This window comes from Oryza brachyantha, chromosome 3 (assembly GCF_000231095.2).
Source record: "Oryza brachyantha chromosome 3, ObraRS2, whole genome shotgun sequence".
Lineage (NCBI taxonomy): Eukaryota > Viridiplantae > Streptophyta > Magnoliopsida > Poales > Poaceae > Oryza > Oryza brachyantha.
In genome coordinates this window covers 19370046-19387309 of record NC_023165.2, presented here as the reverse complement: position 1 = coordinate 19387309, position 17264 = coordinate 19370046, and the positions used below count along the sequence as shown (strand labels likewise).

General features: G+C 41.6%; 2 protein-coding genes across 3 annotated transcripts; both read left to right on the top strand.

Moving 5' to 3' along the window:
- Nucleotides 1-1693: 1693 nt before the first annotated feature.
- Nucleotides 1694-4209, top strand: LOC102713616 (LOB domain-containing protein 37-like). Its single transcript, XM_040522615.1, has 2 exons — nt 1694-2064; nt 3398-4209. Exons 1-2 carry the CDS (start codon nt 1881-1883, stop codon nt 3943-3945), a joined length of 732 nt encoding a protein of 243 aa, XP_040378549.1. The 5' UTR covers nt 1694-1880; the 3' UTR covers nt 3946-4209.
- Nucleotides 4210-9228: 5019 nt separating this feature from the next.
- On the top strand, nt 9229-14181 carry LOC102713344 (WD40 repeat-containing protein HOS15-like). Of its 2 annotated transcripts, XM_015835129.2 has the most exons (5): nt 9229-9554; nt 10968-11079; nt 11150-11263; nt 13059-13195; nt 13285-14181. In XM_015835129.2, exons 3-5 carry the CDS (start codon nt 11188-11190, stop codon nt 13741-13743), a joined length of 672 nt encoding a protein of 223 aa, XP_015690615.1. In that variant the 5' UTR covers nt 9229-9554; nt 10968-11079; nt 11150-11187; the 3' UTR covers nt 13744-14181. The 2 variants fall into 2 exon arrangements, with proteins under 2 accessions (XP_015690615.1, XP_006651595.1); XM_006651532.3 differs by lacking the exon at nt 10968-11079 and having other exon boundaries at nt 9230-9554.
- Nucleotides 14182-17264: the final 3083 nt, after the last annotated feature.

The following is a 17264-nucleotide window of genomic DNA, read 5'->3' as shown; positions in this document are numbered from 1 at the left end:
CACATCGACCTAAGATATTATACCTTAGCTACCCAGCTAACACATATATACACCACAACAATAATAAATATTTCATATTAGCATAATTGCAATTTAGTTTGTGTTTGTGTTTAATTAATACATACTAATGACCATATCATATGCCTAGAGTAACTAACTAGCCAATATTAGAAAATTAGGATACCTCTGCAAATGGCAAAATGTGTATTTACCTAATACTGATGCGAAATCAATAGGATAACAGATATCAGCTGGTATCTATAATATACCAGATCTGCTACTAACACATTTCACGTGATATTAATGAGGTAGCAGATCTGGTACCTTATAGGTATCGTCCCATTAAAACATAATATCGTATAATAGTAGCCACTTTTTTATAATCTTAATTAATCGGATATGATCTACTTTTTAATACCCACGAAACTACATGGTCTATGCGCCCCGACATAATCTATTATGTCAATGTATTGGACAGGAGCAAGGGCTAATTTTAGGTGAAAGCAAGACAATTGTAAGGTACTAAGGTACACCTCAATATTGTGAGGCAAAGGAAAAAAAACCAAATACGATGTATACTACAACGAGTCCAGATCCTCTGCAACAGTGCTTCTGTAGTACTGCTCACTAACATGTGCGCCTCATGTATTATTGGGCCCACACGTCAGTGAGTAGTATTGCAGAGGATCTCATTTTATACTATGGCAGATTGACTATATATGTTAGAAAAACCATCAAAAGATCGATCTTTACACATTGTATTAAACAAGTAATAAATCGACATATGGCAGTAAAAATTCCCTTGGCGGGCAGCTAATCAAGCATTGGTTATGAAGAGGCATGTGCACATAGATGGTGATTGGGATAGTTGATATTTTAGACTTGATAGTATATGATTGTTGCGATAGGAATTTGAGGGCATAATTCACTGAATTAATTACTATAAAGAGAAAAGTCTTACTACTTCACAATAAAGGCTAAGTAAGAAACTTTTATGTATGATTTTTTTTTTCACGAAGTGCACCGGTTAGTAAGTGTGCCATGAAAATCCAAAATCTAATTAAATGAAAAATAACATAGCCATAGTCACATACCTGCGGTAGCTCGCACTACCAACTTGGAGATCAAGTGCCAACTTGGAGATCCGATGAGACACACAGAGGGCAATATTGAATTATCACATTCTAGCTTTTTTCAAAAGAAATCTCACGAATGGACCCTCCAAAAATCTTATCTAGAAATAAACCTATTTCACGAGGCCAAATTACATGGCGTCAAAGTATAACAGTTCGGTGGCACGCAACGTGGTGCCGAGATATGGTTGACTAGGATCTCGTATACACCGAGGTGGGGTTGGCACGGAGGTAGACCAGTCGACCCCACCTTGGTACCGAGCCATTATACCTTAACGTCATATAACTTGGCTCTCCAAAACGAGTCGATGTTTTGATAATGTTTCAGAAGAGGTCAGTCTATGAGATTTCTCCGTAAGAAGGGCTAGAATGAAAAAAATTCACGAGGGCAATATATATAATTAAGGCCATAAGGATGAGACGCGTAGAGGATCCGGCGGAGGTGGAAATAAAAAACAATGCGGACAGGGGTATTGCGGCAACACGGAGGCGCCCGCGCCCCATCCGCCCGTGTCATCGGAACCCCCCCTGGCCCGGGGCCGGGGGCAGCTCACGGAACGGAACGGGACGCATCCCAATCCCCTTCTCCCTCTCTCCTATATAACCACCTCGCCCCCGCTCGCGCGATGGATCGTCAGCGAGCTCACTCCCGGCATCACCCGTCGATCGATCGATCGGAGCTGCATGCATTCGATCAGCATCAGCTGGTAGGTAGCTAGAGCTTCTTAGCTACTCCATAGCTATAGCATGAGCTGCAACGGGTGCCGCGTGCTGCGGAAGGGGTGCAGCGACGCGTGCGTGCTGCGGCCCAGCATCGAGTGGATCGACGGCGCCCAGCCGCAGGCCAACGCCACCGTCTTCGTCGCCAAGTTCTTCGGCCGCGCCGGCCTCGTCGCCTCCCTCGCCGCCGTCCCTCTCCACCACCGCCCTGGTATGTTTATATATCTTCTATTCTCCTTCTTTCGACCTTCCCGGCCGGCCGGCTCAATCTCCAGCTACATCAACTAAATTGTGCTGTATCGCCAACCTTCATTAATTACGATCCTAATGCTCGTGCTTGCTCATGCTCATGCTTGCTTCCTGGTACTAGTAACAATCCTAATGCTCATGCTTGCTTCCTAGTTTTAAGCAATTCAGATATCGGTTTCTCAAAACAGTCCAAATAAACACAGTTAAGCTGTCCATTTTGGAAGTACAGTGCAAACTACTGTTTACTACTAGCTTAATTGCTTATTGGTAAGACTCATATGGTTTGCATATATTAGCTATAAATTACTAGCTAGCTTGTAGTAGGGGGCCACTTGTTAAAGAAACAAAAAAACTAGTGACTATATAAAACCTATTTTCTCAGGTTATATCTGGCTGAAAATTTTATTAATGTAGAAAGACTTGTGACTAGAGCTGACCTATCACTCACCCAAGATGGAGTAGTGCTACCAGTATATATTCATACATATTATTTTAAATTGTTCCTTTTAATTTGGATGTTATGCGGCCTTCCGACGCCCCCAGGGGACAATCCGAATAGAGAATCTTTTTGAGCCATGCCCCCCAACTGTACTTCACCAAACTATAATAAAACTCCTCTTCTCACACTGTAGTGCCAATTAATAGATATGTTAGTTTAGTTCACAGTTCGTTCTTTTGTTTCTTTAAGCCCAATTGACATAGTTTGCTTTCAACTTTTGTCATCAGGTCAATCGGTATCTTTTTTATCCTCAAACTAAAAAAACCTAGATTAACAGGGTTTATAAGTATTATCGGCATTATCTCTCAAGTTGATTTAAAAGTAGTATGCTCAATGGATGGCCCCCCATGAATTATGTTTCCGAGTTGATCAAACTAGATACATCCTATAAATCTTATGAATTGTTTTGATTCCCATGGAAATTGAATTAATTCATGTGAAAATCCTCTAAAATAATTTTGCAAAGATTTTTTTATCATCTTTAAAAAAAGTACCTTAAGATACCATATTTTATATTTTTCAGTGTAAAAGTTTAGTACCTTAATGTCCAATATACCTTAAATACTAAAATTTTGCATTAAAATTTGTTGGTACCTAACGTATTTTTTAAGAATGGTAAAAAAAACCCTTTTACAAATGGTTTAGATAAATCATGAGGAGGAAATTGGTTAAGTAGGAGCCACTTGATTAGGCACACACTCCTCATAAAAAACTTGAGTGATTAATTTTAATTTCTGAGCTAAACAAGTGATTGAAGTGCTAAGAACAATTATGTTTTTTTCTCTTTTTCATGCAGCGCTGTTCCAGTCGCTTCTATACGAGGCGTGCGGTCGGACGATCAACCCGGTGAGCGGCGCCATCGGGCTCATGTGGACGGGCAACTGGGACCTCTGCCAGGCCGCCGCCGACGCCGTCCTCCGCGGCGACTCCCTCAGCGCGCTCTCCGCCGTGCCCGCCGCATTCACCGACCGCGACATGGCCGGCCTCTACGGCAACGTCGGCGGCGCGTCCTCCTCCTCCTCGCCCGCGGCGGAGAACTCCTCGGCCTCCGCACCGGGCGGGCCCCGGAGGAAGCGAGCCAGGAACAACGGCGCCGGCGAGCGCGGACACCAGCAGCAGGCCGCCGATCATCATCGCCAGCTGCCGCCCGCGGTGCTGCTGCAGTCGTGCGAGCTGGACCTCTGCCTCACGCCGGTCTCGCCGCTGTCGGCCGGCGGCGGGGGGCGGGCGCAGCTGGCAGCTGGCGGCGCCGGCGCGTCGGACGAGCACTCGACGACGACGTGCGAGGAAGCCAGCGGCGACGCCGACGCCGGGGCGCCCACGCTGCTGAATCTCTTCAGCTGATCGATCGAGCATGCAGGTGCTGCACGTACCTAGCTGGACGTAATTGTAAGCTAGCTAGCTAAGCTTGTAACAACTGTGCAGAGAGAGAGAGAGAGAGAGAGGTGTGGGGGGGGGGGGCGATTAATTAGTTGCATCTGTGTCGATTAGTTAAGCCTTTTTGGTCGTTGTGCAACTAAATTGGTTTTGTAGTGATCGACGACGGCGCTGCAAACAGTTAACTTAAAATCTATCCAGCGCATAGCACTGTTCTGTCTTATTACAAGACGCATTCACAGCCGTCCGATGGTGAGTCATCCGATCGTCGACACGTGGCAATGACCCCGCACCCACAGTCTCCACTCAACACACGCACCGAATGGACATGGAAAGACACGTGAGGAGCGGTATTGTTCGAATTTCAGGAGCCGCGCATCACCACCGTTCTTATATTTTTATACCATTTTTTTCTACTTATAGAAATTTCTCTTAAATTACTCATCCAATTTACAGTCCGATTACATAATTGTGTTCGTAACAATTAAATCTTTATAACAAGATCTTATATGATTATGTTTTATGAAAAAAATATAAATCACTTTTATAATATAACTAAATTACTTCATAGGCATAAAAGTAAATTTAGTAAAGCTGAAAGCAATTTATATATACTATAAATATAACTTAAACTATAAGTTGAGTAATTTGTTATGGCATTAAAATAAATCTATTATGGGGGTAAAAACATAAGTCTATCTAAAAATTAGATTTAATCAATATATCATAGTTACCCCATTTTTTTTGTTTTAAGTTACTTCTATAATATATGTAAATTACTTTTATATTGTATTAAATTTAAGAAGTAACTTAAAATAAAGTAAAGTAGCTTGTTACGGCTCGGATCATTATCTTAACGAGCTATAAACCTAGTCGGCTCAACTCATTGGAAAACTCAAGCTAGCTTATTATGCTCGTGAGCCAATGCTCACAAAATTGGGCGGGTAGGCAGCATGGAGTCTCGAGTCACAGAGGAATAGATGAACATCGACGCACCGATGCCTGGTGAACTAAGCAGCGGCAGGTCGATGGCACGACCAGGCGCCGATGGACGACAAAGCGATGGTGGTTTGTGGCGCAGCAACTTGGAGGCTTCGTGCACTGCTAGCGTGTCACGGGCCTCGACAGGGTCAGCAAATCGGCATGGGTGCGCGCCGATGGGAGTTAGAGACAAACAGAGCACCAAGAATCACCTTGGCAATGGAACCGCGACAGTCGGCAGGAGAGTAGCAGTCAGCACTCGACACAGAGGTAGAAAGTAGGGTTTTCGACCTAAGACAAATGTCAGTTGGGCTACTGGACCAGCGGACTACTAGGTTGTGGGCCTATGGCCTGCTGAAGTGTTGGACTAGACTAGCTCGTTGAGGTTCGCAAGTAGCTCGCGAGTCAACTCGAGCTAGCTCGTTTTCTCTAATGAGTTAAAGGGCCTGTTTGGGGGAGTTTTAGATTCTGAGAAGCAGCTGCTTGGTAGTCAGCTTCTGAGAATCTGGAAAAACACCTAAACCCAGCTTCTCCAGATTCTGGATTCTTAGTTTATTTTGTAGAATCTATAACTACAGATTCTCATAAGCTATGGACCGTTTGGAGCAGCTTTTGGCAAAAGCAGCTTCTAGGAAAAGCTGTGGCTGGGAGAAGCTGCCCAAAATGTCAAGTCGGCTCATTACGAAAATGAAACAAGCTGTCATGAGTCGAGCGATCTAACGAGCCATGAGATTCTATCCATCCCTAGTAGGTACGGATAGTAAGTTCCAAAGGGAAAAATAAACTCTTGTCCATATATACCATATGCTTTGCTTGTTCGGCATGAATCTAACTCCTAAATTCTAACCGTGAAGTTATGGAGGTATCCAAACCCGCTTCACCTCAAAGGTTTTTTTTTAAAAAAAAATACACTTCAAACTTTTTTTTGAAATGTAAGCCGTTTGATTGGCTAAAGCCCAGCCAAATAGCCCCTACGGTGGGCATGTTCAGTTGAGGAACCAACCTTAGCCCTTAGTGGGCACGCACGACGTACACGAGCTCGCGCGCGGCGTGTAGTGTATATGCGGTGCATGTATTTCAGTTTGAAGCAGCAACGTGCGAGCATATATACACGCCGCAGTTGACCAAACAAAACTAGCCATGATATCTTGTGCTTTGTTTGACCACGCGCCCGGAATGCGTGCATTGCGCTAGCTGCACCGACACCACACGGCGACACGAACATATAAATATTCATTTCTGCTTATACTTATATGTTAAAATTTAAGTTTTTAGTCTTAAATTTAGAGTTGATTTTAAGAATTTACTTTAGATCGCTAATAATATGTATAAAGGTTTTATTCACTAATTATTTCTCGTTTGCAAATATATCGATCACCCCATATGCATTTGGGCTGCTGCTGTTCGGTCACGTACGACTAGATCAATCTACCGATCCATCGACTGGCTTATATATACATTGCCCATCCTATCATCGATCGGTCACAAGCTCACACGGAATCTATCACAGGAGCATCGCGACGGACAGGGAGCTAGGTGCACCACGGCACGATCAAGTGCATATACAATGGCGGCGACGAGGAGCCAGCTGCTTCCGACGACCACCGCGACCTGCTGCTGCCTCCTCGCCCTGCTCCTCGCCGCTGGCTGGATGGACGTCGCCGCCGCCGACGCCCGCCGCCTGCTGCTCGACGGCACGGCGATGCCGCCGGCGCCGGCGATGGCGCCGGTGCCTGAAGCGGGGGGCATGGGCGGCGTCCACGGTGGCCGGATGCTCGCCGGCGGGCTCCGCCTCGCGGGGAGGCTGCTGATAGGCCTCGGGCTCTAGAGGGAGAACTGATCAGTTTTGCTCTTTCGTTGCATATATATGCATGATGCATGGGTGCTTCGTTGGATTTCGACCTGTACCTGCCGCCTCGTTGCAGCTCTTTGTCATCTTTGTTTTTCCATTGAAATCTTTCCAGGGATTAACCACAGTATACGTGGATTTGAATGTGGATTTGAGATTCTTTGCAGTCAACTGCAGAGAATCTCGTCACGGACATGTGGGTCCAGCGGGCCCCAGGCCCATATGTCAGTGACGATTGCGCCGTGAAGTCGACTTCAGATGATACGGTTCTGTATATTTATGGGTGTTTGGTTCAGGTGTGTCTTTGCTGTAATTCTTTGTTTCCTACCACTATATATATTCACCTCTCTCTCTCCAATTTGGAAATGTGTGAATCTGGTCAAACACATTCTGCCGAAAATTGTCAATTTACCGGACAGTTTGTCATTTCATATCGGCTAATTAGCCGTCACATTTGTGAACCCTGATAGAGATACCATGGTAGATCAATATGCAGAATTCTGTAATGAATTTTCCAATGCAACATCCTATGATTTGCACATCCAAGATCAATGTGTTATTCCCCGCCTAGAGCAAGCAAACCACTAGTGCACTAGTCATCAGCTCTGGGGTAGTGTAATTAATCGTCCATGTAATTCATTTCTGACCTCCCACTCCCGATCTGCCATCGCCATGCTGTATTGTGCTGCCGAAAACAAGTTTATGCAATCTAACGAGAAGTTTTGAAGTAAAATCTAAAATAGACTTGCACGCATATAATCCATCCGGTCCTAAATATTTGACATTTAGGAATAAGATTTGGTTACACGTGAAAACTTTCACTCTTATAATTTCTAAAACACTTAGTTAAAAATAATATGCATGACATAAGACTTTCTAGCCCTATCTATATTCATATTGATGCAAATGAATTTAAATATATACGCAAATTATATACATTCATCTATAAACGAATCTAGGCAGGGCCAAAAAGTTTTATAATATAAAATAAATGTAGTATCATAATATTCTACTAGTTTTTACAAACTTATTCTAATGTAAATTTGAATATATTAGTCCATGTTCAGCAACAATAAGTTCTCCTAACTTCTGCTCTTTTATTTTTATGCACATGATTTCTAAACTACTAAACGGTATTTTTTTTTACAAAAGATGCTTATGGGAGAGTTGCTTTTAAAAATTATATTAATATATATTCAAGTGTTATATAGTTAATACTTAATTAATCATGTGCTAATGACATGTTTTCGGTGCCAAGGAGAAATGTTGCTAAAAGAATACCCGTAATCTTGAAAGATACTATCTTCATCCCTAAATTTTTTTGAAAACATAGTCTTCCCCCTAAGAAGGCACGCACGTAAACCCTGTCCCTATGAGCACCTTCGAAACCTGGTTGGCAGAGCACGATGCCTACCCCTGAAAGCACCTCTAATAAGGAGTCGAACCCAGGATATTAAGTACTACTAAGGTCTTTATAACCATTAGGCTACATGCTCTTTCGCTGTTTTGGATGGTTTTGGATGGTTGTGTCATTTGTCCAAAACAAAACAGCAAGTTTTTTTTTTTTTTTTTTGGCAATGCGGTAATGCCAGAGAGGGCGTCTTTTTTACAGAGAATTGGGCCTTGGGCTGAGCACAAGGCCCACGTAGAAGTAAACAGCATCCCACGGCCCAGTGCGTATCATATCCACGCTCCTCCACACTTGCAGGGCAACCCGCGTCCGGGCAGGTCTGATTGGCGCTCGGTCGCGGGCGGACTGTGCGAGCGAACGCATCGTCCTTCTACGGAATTCCTCCTTCTACCTCTCTTCCTATAGGCCCACACGCTGTACGGCCCAGTAAAACTGATCGGCCCACCGTGCACCGGCTGATAAATAATATATATATAAACTTTACACATATAAAATTTAGACATACAAATTTTATACATGCAAACTTTATACATACAAAATTTTCATATATAAATCTTTATACATATAAACTTTATTACACGTATAAAATTTAGACGTACAAATTTTATACATGCAAACTTTATACATACAAACTTGTCATATATAAATCATTATACATATAAAATTTATACCTATAAAGTTAAGACCACTATTGTAAAGTTTATACATATATGAAAAAATTTTATACATATAAACTTTATGCATACAAACTTTATATACATATACGCATACATACAAACTCTCCATATAAAAATCTATATAGATCCAAAATATTATATATACACAAAAAAATATCCTTATTATAGAAAAACTTTATACATATAAATTTATACGTGTAAACTTTATACCTATAAAGTTAAAACCTATAGCAAAAAACAAAAAAAAAGATGTATGTAGCCAACTTGGGCCGCAATAGCATGTGGGCCGTGGTCCATGGGCCGGCAGTGCCGCGCGGTCGCGCGGCGCGCGGGCATTAGCCTTTTCGCCCGCGTCCTCGTCTTCTCCGAATCCTTTCTTCTTCTTCTTCTTCCTGAGTCCTCGTGCTGCTGCTGCTGATGCCTCAGGTCTCCCACCAACAGACAAGAACCACCCAAAGAGAAGAGAGCAAGACCCGAGCCCGACCTGACCTGACCGCCTCCTGCCCCCCTTCTCGCCGGGGGACTTCCCGAGAAGAAAGGGAAGGAGGAGGGATTGGTTTCTTGCGCGCGGGAGCGGGAGGCAAGGCGGGGCGGGGAGCGGGGAGGGGGGCTCCTGTACGGCGGCAGACGCGTCCTTCGGCCTCGTGAGGAGATCCAGGTTTGGCTCGGTTCTCCTCTCGACTCCCCCCTCCCTCCCGCGCGCTAGCATTTCTCCGTTTCTTGATTCTTTGCCCCCCTCCTGTTCTTGGAATTGGGGGCTCGCCAATTGGCCAGCGACGCGTCTGGGACATGTTCTTGGCGGTGTTTGTGAGGCTCAAGATGAACCGGAATCGAATAGTGCCCTTGGGTTGCAGCATTGTGCGATTGGCCGTTTCTTTGGTGTTGATCCGCACTGCAGGTTTGGCCTGCAGCAAGTAGTTTGTCAATTCTGCTTAGTCTCAGTGAATACAAAGGCGGATTCTTTTCTTGCTTTATAATGTGGATGTTGGATTGCTCGGTACGAATAGAAGAACTTGCCTGCCGTTGTGCTTCTTTGATAGGATTGTGGCGTTTCACATTTATCTGTTCTTTGTTTGGGGGCACTAGTATAGCATGTTTCGGAATCGCCAGGTAGATGTCGTGTGAATTCCTGATTAGTATTTAGTCCGGACAAAGAAAACGAATGAAATCTCTCTGTTTAACATTGGTTTATTCTGATTGGTGTGAATAAAATTTTCCTACCCTGGCCGTATGGTAGATTGCTCCTTAATCTTATTGTTCTTTCTGGGGTCAATTTGTTGGTTTGTTTGCTCGATAAGAATCTTAACACGTGAGGAGAGGCAGTCATTTGTTTGCATTGCTTATTGTGCACAACCTTTGTCATTGATTGATTGATTGATTGAGGCATTTCGTTGTTCCTGTATTTGTTCAGCCCATTTGAATTCACGCTAGCTCTGAAACATGAAACGGAAGTATTACTTGTCTGCTTTATGATTTCTCGGTCTGAAAAAAGGTACTACCTCCATCCCATAATAATTGCAGCGCTGAATCTGTAGGAATAAGGTCCCGTTCTTGGATTAATTTCTGCAGCAGCTTATATTGGAGTCATTCTTAAGATGCCAATAAAAAGGACACATAAAGTAAAAAGATATCTAAGTTGTATAGATGAAGACGGACATACAATGGTGATGGTGATCAGGAGAGTTGCAAATAAGGCAATTTGAGAACAAGGTTATGCCCCCACAAAAAATCATGCACTCGAATAAACAAAATTCAGATAACAGACCAATGGTCAGAACTTGGGAATTGTGTACTAAAAGTTGTTTGTGGTGAACTGTTGGCTTGCTTGGTACAGAACAAAATAGTAACACCACTATCCATACAAAAGCAAAGGTTAATGAAACAGACAAACAATAACAGCCAATTGCCTTCACCTTGTCTAGGATTGATCTGCTGCCAAAGTATTTGCAAAAAAATCGTTCATATTAGTATCTTCATCCTGATATCTATTCTTGGCCAAATCACATCAACCATTTTTGTCACAAAATGATGGAGTCATAAGTTTTGGTAAAAACATGCGATTTTTCTGCAGGTTTGGACGAATACAATGTTGCCATAATTTGCTGGTTTTGGACATTAGCAAGCATTAAAAAAAAAATTCAATGAGCGCAAGCATTTGATTTGTTGCTAAATTTTTTGGCTAGGTAATCTTTGTCATTGTCATACCTCCAAATTATTTGTTAGTAGACTATATAAGTCTCCTCTCTTTGCTAGCCTCCAAGAAAGCATAGGATTTGTTCGTGTGGACTCCAATGTCAGGACCCAATCCTGGGGATCTCACGGCAAATGACCTCAATGCTGCTGTTTATCGCTACCTCATTGAGTCAGGTTTGACCTCTTGAGTTTAGTTATCTCATCTCTTTATTGTGTGAGATTGTTTTGTTTAATGGTTGGCCATTGTCTTGTTGGCGATGGACCAAATGATCAGCTGCACAATTTATTGGTATCGAAATGGCAGGCTTTATAACATATGAAGAATAGTCAGCAAACAGACTCGTTTTATCTAGATTTGTGTCTTGAGTTGATCCATTTCAATATTATGGCTTGCCAAATAGACAAGAACATGCAGGTTGGTGATTGATAGAAAGAAAAAAGTTAGTGTATAAAGTTAGGGTACTAAGGAGGAACTTAGCATCTATGTTATTAAGAAAGAAGAAATGGTGAGAAAACCAATGCCGAGGGATTCAAACACGCGCTGACAAGAGCACCTGGTAGCTCCCTACCACCAGGCTACAATACTGTTCCCAAAAAAATCATGTATAGCTAATTGGTTTGAGATGAAGTGTAAAGATTATTGATTGGCATACCAAGCAAATTGGTCTGTATTGTGAATACTTGATTACATATTTATATTGTAGCATTAATCATTCTTGCTCTCTTCCTATATTCATCTTATTCACAGGGAGTTCTCTAAATATCTGCTTATTAATTATTTTAAAGTCTACAGTACCAGGCAAATTAATTGTTTCATGTGTACCGTTTGTTTATTAGATTCATTAAAGAAATTAAAAAGATTAGTTGAATCTGCAGAAAGAGGTACAATGGGTGGATTTTTATCATATTATCTCCATTATTGATTATACGATGCTATTACATCTGATTTTCTTGTTTGTTGTCTGGTCAAATCAGTGTGCCCTTTACCAAGTGTGAACCATAAAACAGAATTCTTACCAAGTGTGAACCATAAAACAGAATTCTTACTTGTTTAATATTAGACTGATCATGCCCACTTTTAATCCAAAAGAAGTTCATGGTTTGTCTAAACGGTCTGGATCATTGGTTCCAATGGATCACTTACCATTTCTTTCAAAATTCACCATGTTCTTAATTTCTTATGGCGTATTCCCTTTATTCCAAAATGTAGCTATCTTTGATACTTCCTAGTACAACAAATCTGTATATGGAGGTGGTAGTAACTAGTAAGGTATATTATTGAATCTGTAAGGCATTTAAAAGTTTAACATTGATGTGGGGTTTGGCATTAGATATTGTATTCCCTTGTTTATTTACTTTTCCACCGTTCTGTTTTTTTTTCTTTGTCAATTATTGGGATGTTTTTAGGTATTTCCAAATAAAATGGGCACGTAACTTCCTGTTAAATCAGAGCCTAGAAGATAAATAGTCTCTTGTTTTAGGTTGGATTGCCTGGTGGAAAAAGAATCAGATAATTAGGTTTCACCAAGCATTATTTTTTTTTTCATACATCATGTGTTAGTCAGGGTTATTGGATGACTTGTAACTTAATTAGATTTTCATGGTTGTCTCCACATAGTTAATTCAGCGTATATGAGTCATGAAAGTAATATAAATTCTGCCATTTTTTTAGGCAAGTATTGTAAACTGTTGTTTTTGTCTTTGCTAAGTTACATTTTTAAAGTAGTTTGGTCTTCAAAACTTATGTTGTTTATAAAAGCCAACAAATAGAACTGTGAAGTATGTAGCAATGGCCTTTTCAGTATGATCAAAACATTCGCAGATTTTGGCCATTGGCATAAATTTTGATGAAGTCTTCTGTATGCTCAGCATGTTATTTATCTTTTCAGCATACAATGGTTGGCAAATTATATCCTCAACTAAAATGGCAGACTCAAGTCCTTTTCTAATGTTTTGTCTGAAATTGTAGGATTTGTTCATACAGCATACAACTTCAAGCATGAGGCACGCCTTGCTGAATATGAATTCGAGGGAAAGAAGATCCCAATGGGTACTCTAATCAGAGTAGTGTGGGAAGGCCTCAGGCACATTGAGCTTAAAGCCAATGTAAGCTTGTGACAGTAATTTTATTAGTTAACTCCAATGTTTATATGTTGTGAATGCTGTTACATAGTTGCTTCTGCTTGCTTTTGTAGTCTGAGGTTACCGATGATGAAAACTTCCACCATTTCAGTTCTCTAGACCTACTCACCAAAGATGTAGCTGAGCTGAAAAGGGAAATCACCGGCCGCGCAAAGCCTGATTCTGTTGAGACTACCAAAGAGAAAAAGAATGAGACTGCCAAGACCGTCAAATCGCACTATTCTGTTGAGACTACCAAAAAGAAAAAGAATGAGACTGTCAAGACCGTCAAAGCGCCCTATTCTGTTGAGACTATCAAAGGGAAAAAGAATAAGACTGTCAAGACCGTCGAAGCGCACTGTAGTGATTATGTTGATGATACCATGGTGTATAGGATCCAGCCATCACGGAAAGCAAAGGACTACTCTGTCCGGCTCACTGAAGAGTCAAGTTCCAATTCTGATGAGATCAGCAGAGAGCGTAAGAGACGACGGCTGCTGAAGGCAAAGACCACTGCTGTGCATAAGAGGTAGCCTATAAAGAGGGAGGGGGCAAGTGTGAGGACGAGGACGAGCGATAGCCTGACAGAGGAAATCAAAGGAAGTATGTCTGTGGGTAAGAAAATGCAAATATAATGAGGAGTGCAGCTCAGTGTAGAGATTCAGTAAAATACAGTTGGGACTGCAACTGCATTTAGAGGTTCAGTATGTGAAAGTAGATTTTACAGGATTTATCAGAGTAATCTCAATTGATAGCTTTGAGATTAACCTTTTTGCACTACCTGGATTGTGATCTAATGTATCTGATGTGGATTATAGACTGTATATCTGACGTGCTTGAGAAGGATAGTTAATGCCTTTTCATGCGATATAGTACTCGACAACTCATGTGAAAGGGGGACTTTGGCATGAAGCACTGTGATATTGTCGGTCATTCTGCGCTTGTCAAATTTGAAGCTATGCTTATGATAGATCTGCGATTTCCCAGCTCCAAATTATGCTTTTGTTCACATGCTCACCTTTTCTATGAGTTCATGCAGCACTTGAGCTTATCTAGTAATCATGAAGCTGGCATTGATTATTCATTCTTTGCCTTTTTCGCTTGAAAGCAACATATTTATTTTGACAGGGGAGTATCAGAATGCTTCGATTTTATCAAAGCTACTAAATTTTGGAAACTTCAGCTCACCTGTAAGGATTTCCTTTTCCAAAACAATATATTGTATTTCCAACAAATACGTTTTGACAAGAACTTCAATGGAGTTCCTTTCAGCATTCACCGTCCTTGGTTCAACATAAATTCTCATCTCCCAAATCCCATTCTACCATTCCCAATCTTTTTGTTCTTTGAAACTTGAATGAACAAACATTGATTGATCATATGAGACGTAATCCGGAGGAATACATCCTGCTACAGCAGATAATTTGATAAGAAGAAGAGAGAAAAGGTGAATGACTTGTCAAAAGAAAACCTGAAAGTAAAAAAGAACCTACAAAGGTGCCTAACACTACCAGCAGATTCATTTCGACGATCCGTTTTCTAAAGCCGATCTCTCTTTCCGTGATCACTTCGATCCAGAATAAACCAAACTACTCCGTGCGTCTCTCCCGTCTTGTGCATTGAATCAGGCTCAAGAGTCCTGTCACTCGTCAGATTTTGTCCAAGTAATGTCATTTGTCAGATACCCATACTTTACACAAAGTAATACGACCCCCTCCATTCCAAAATATATGCATTTTTACGTTTCTTAGCAAATACCAAGATTAAAGGAAAAAATCCCTTTCAATCCCCTCGGCGCTCAAATTTTGAATCTTGAATTGCTCGGACTCCTCTCCCAAGCACCTAACTGACTGAAAACTACGAACTTCCGTGCATCGAAAAGTGCCAAAATGTGTAAATTTTGAATTTAGAAATGCATATATTTTGAAACGGACGGAGCAGCACCGGAACTTGCCGCAGAAGTTCAGAGAATTCTCCCCATATCGACAGGTGCAGGTGCAGCCCCAAGGAGCCGTCCATGTCGCACCGCTGTGATTGGCAAAAAAGCACGAGAGGACAACGAAGGAAGAAGAAGAAGAAGAGAGACGTGCGTGATCCGGACACACACAAGATCGGTTTTTTTCCTTTTCTTTTCATCACTTTGAGTGGAATCGCCAAGGAAGAAGAGGAGGGAGGCCTCATCAAGCTTCCCAATATTCTCCTGCGCTGTCTCCTTGTCAAGCAAAGCTCCTCCATCCCCGGCCGGCCAACTCCTCCCTCTCTCTCCCTGTCCGAATGTGTGTGTTCTTTTGGCCCACTGATCAATCCTGCACATTTTGCAAGCTTTTGCTGTCACTTTCTCCTCCTCCTGTCCCTTTTGGCTTCTGGACATGAGCAGCTTCCCATGGAATCCTGTGGTGATCACCACTGTGGCCAAACAAGGTCCAAGGAATAACACATGCCAACATGCATTTGACAAAAAAGAGATGTACCACTCCCAGCGTTTTTAAATATACGACCTTATTCACTTTTGGGCAGGATGTTGGACTATTCATTTTCAGTAAAAACAAACTACTAAGTAGTAAGTACCTCCTCCATTTCAAAGCATATTGTTTCACTAGGACAAGTGTTTGATTAAACATTAGTCTATTAGAATATAGTTTTTATAACACAAAATTAATATTGTTATATTTATATTTAAAAGTACTTTCTTATGGTTATATTTTGGGTCATATAAATGATATATTAATAGAATAATCTTTGTTGAAACTCTTGTCCTAATGAACAAAATGCTCTCCATATTTTGAAATGGATGGAACATCATATATTTTGTTGTGATTTATTTTATCATTAAAGACACTTTACGCACAACTTTTTTTCATATTTATATATTTTTTAAATAATACGAATGGTTAAACATCATGTTTAGAATTTAACAATGCCATATATTTAAAAACAGATGTAGTAGTAGTTTGGATGTTTTGTCATCCTGAGTGAGTGAGTGAGTGGACACAATAGTTTCTGAAGATTGCAATTGCAGGATACCTTCCTGCACAGAGCGCTGCCCTCTCATCCTATGATGAGTCACTCGATCCAGTTGTAGAAAGCAAAGTGGCAGACAAGGGTTGCCATCACCGGGAACTCCCAAGAGGAAAAAAGTAGTTGCCTTTTGGACTTGGAGGTAGAACTGACCAAACTTGTTTCACCTGCGAGTCAGTCCAATTAGGAAGATTGCTGTTCATGTATGATGACATGGCCAACCTCTGATCATCATTCTAATCAAGTTCAGGAAAGAAAAAAAGCATGGGTAGTTTCACCAGCTCTCTGAAGTCTGAAGGTAAAAAAAAAGCATCTTTTTTTACTGTCACATTCAGCTTGAAGGTCAAGACAAGGAACTGAGTACAACTTGGGGTTGCTGCAAGTACAAGATTGAAGGCTACTTCATACTAGTGAAGGTGGCACCAATGCATCACCGTAAACAGGGTGAATTGTGTGTCCAGAATTTCTCATTCCTCACATTGGCTGGCTTCCAGTAGTAGTTGTCCAATCATGCCGAAGATTTCTGATGAACTGCCGTCTCCAATAAGGAAGGAATAGCTCCACACACAGGATTGATTCCCCATGATCATGTTCAGATGATCAGATCATTGGGCCTCCAAGAGTTTCAACGCAGAGGTCAACACAAAGATCGATGAGCTGGAGCACAGATTGAGAGGGCTTCATGATTTGAGAACTACTCCATACCTAAATGGCCATAATTACAGCACTTATTCAGTGACAACAATGTGCTCCTTCCTGAAGCCAAGAAAAGAAGACTAAACAAGCAGCTTTACTCTCATCTTTCCTTCTATACCGCAAGGTGCTAGTATCGTGAGTTACTAAAATCCCCACTCGTACTATCCACCTCACGATCAAGTTGTTACTAAAATCCCGACTGTTGGTGATGATAGATTGAACAGTCACGATCGCATGGTACCTCGAAGTACCAGCTTGGTCATAGGGTGGATAGCACGAGTGAGGATATAGTATCTCACGGTACTAGTACCTCGCAGTACAAAAGAAAGGATAGGAGTAA

Excerpts from the sequence above, each read along its gene's own strand:
- LOC102713344 (XM_015835129.2), top strand. The coding sequence starts at position 11,188 with ATGTCAGGACCCAATCCTGGGGATCTCACGGCAAATGACCTCAATGCT. Across the intron at positions 11,264-13,058 it reads TCGCTACCTCATTGAGTCAG|GATTTGTTCATACAGCATAC; the intron begins GTTTGACCTCTT and ends CTGAAATTGTAG. Across the intron at positions 13,196-13,284 it reads ACATTGAGCTTAAAGCCAAT|TCTGAGGTTACCGATGATGA; the intron begins GTAAGCTTGTGA and ends TTGCTTTTGTAG.
- LOC102713616 (XM_040522615.1), top strand. The coding sequence starts at position 1,881 with ATGAGCTGCAACGGGTGCCGCGTGCTGCGGAAGGGGTGCAGCGACGCG. Across the intron at positions 2,065-3,397 it reads CCCTCTCCACCACCGCCCTG|CGCTGTTCCAGTCGCTTCTA; the intron begins GTATGTTTATAT and ends TTTTTCATGCAG.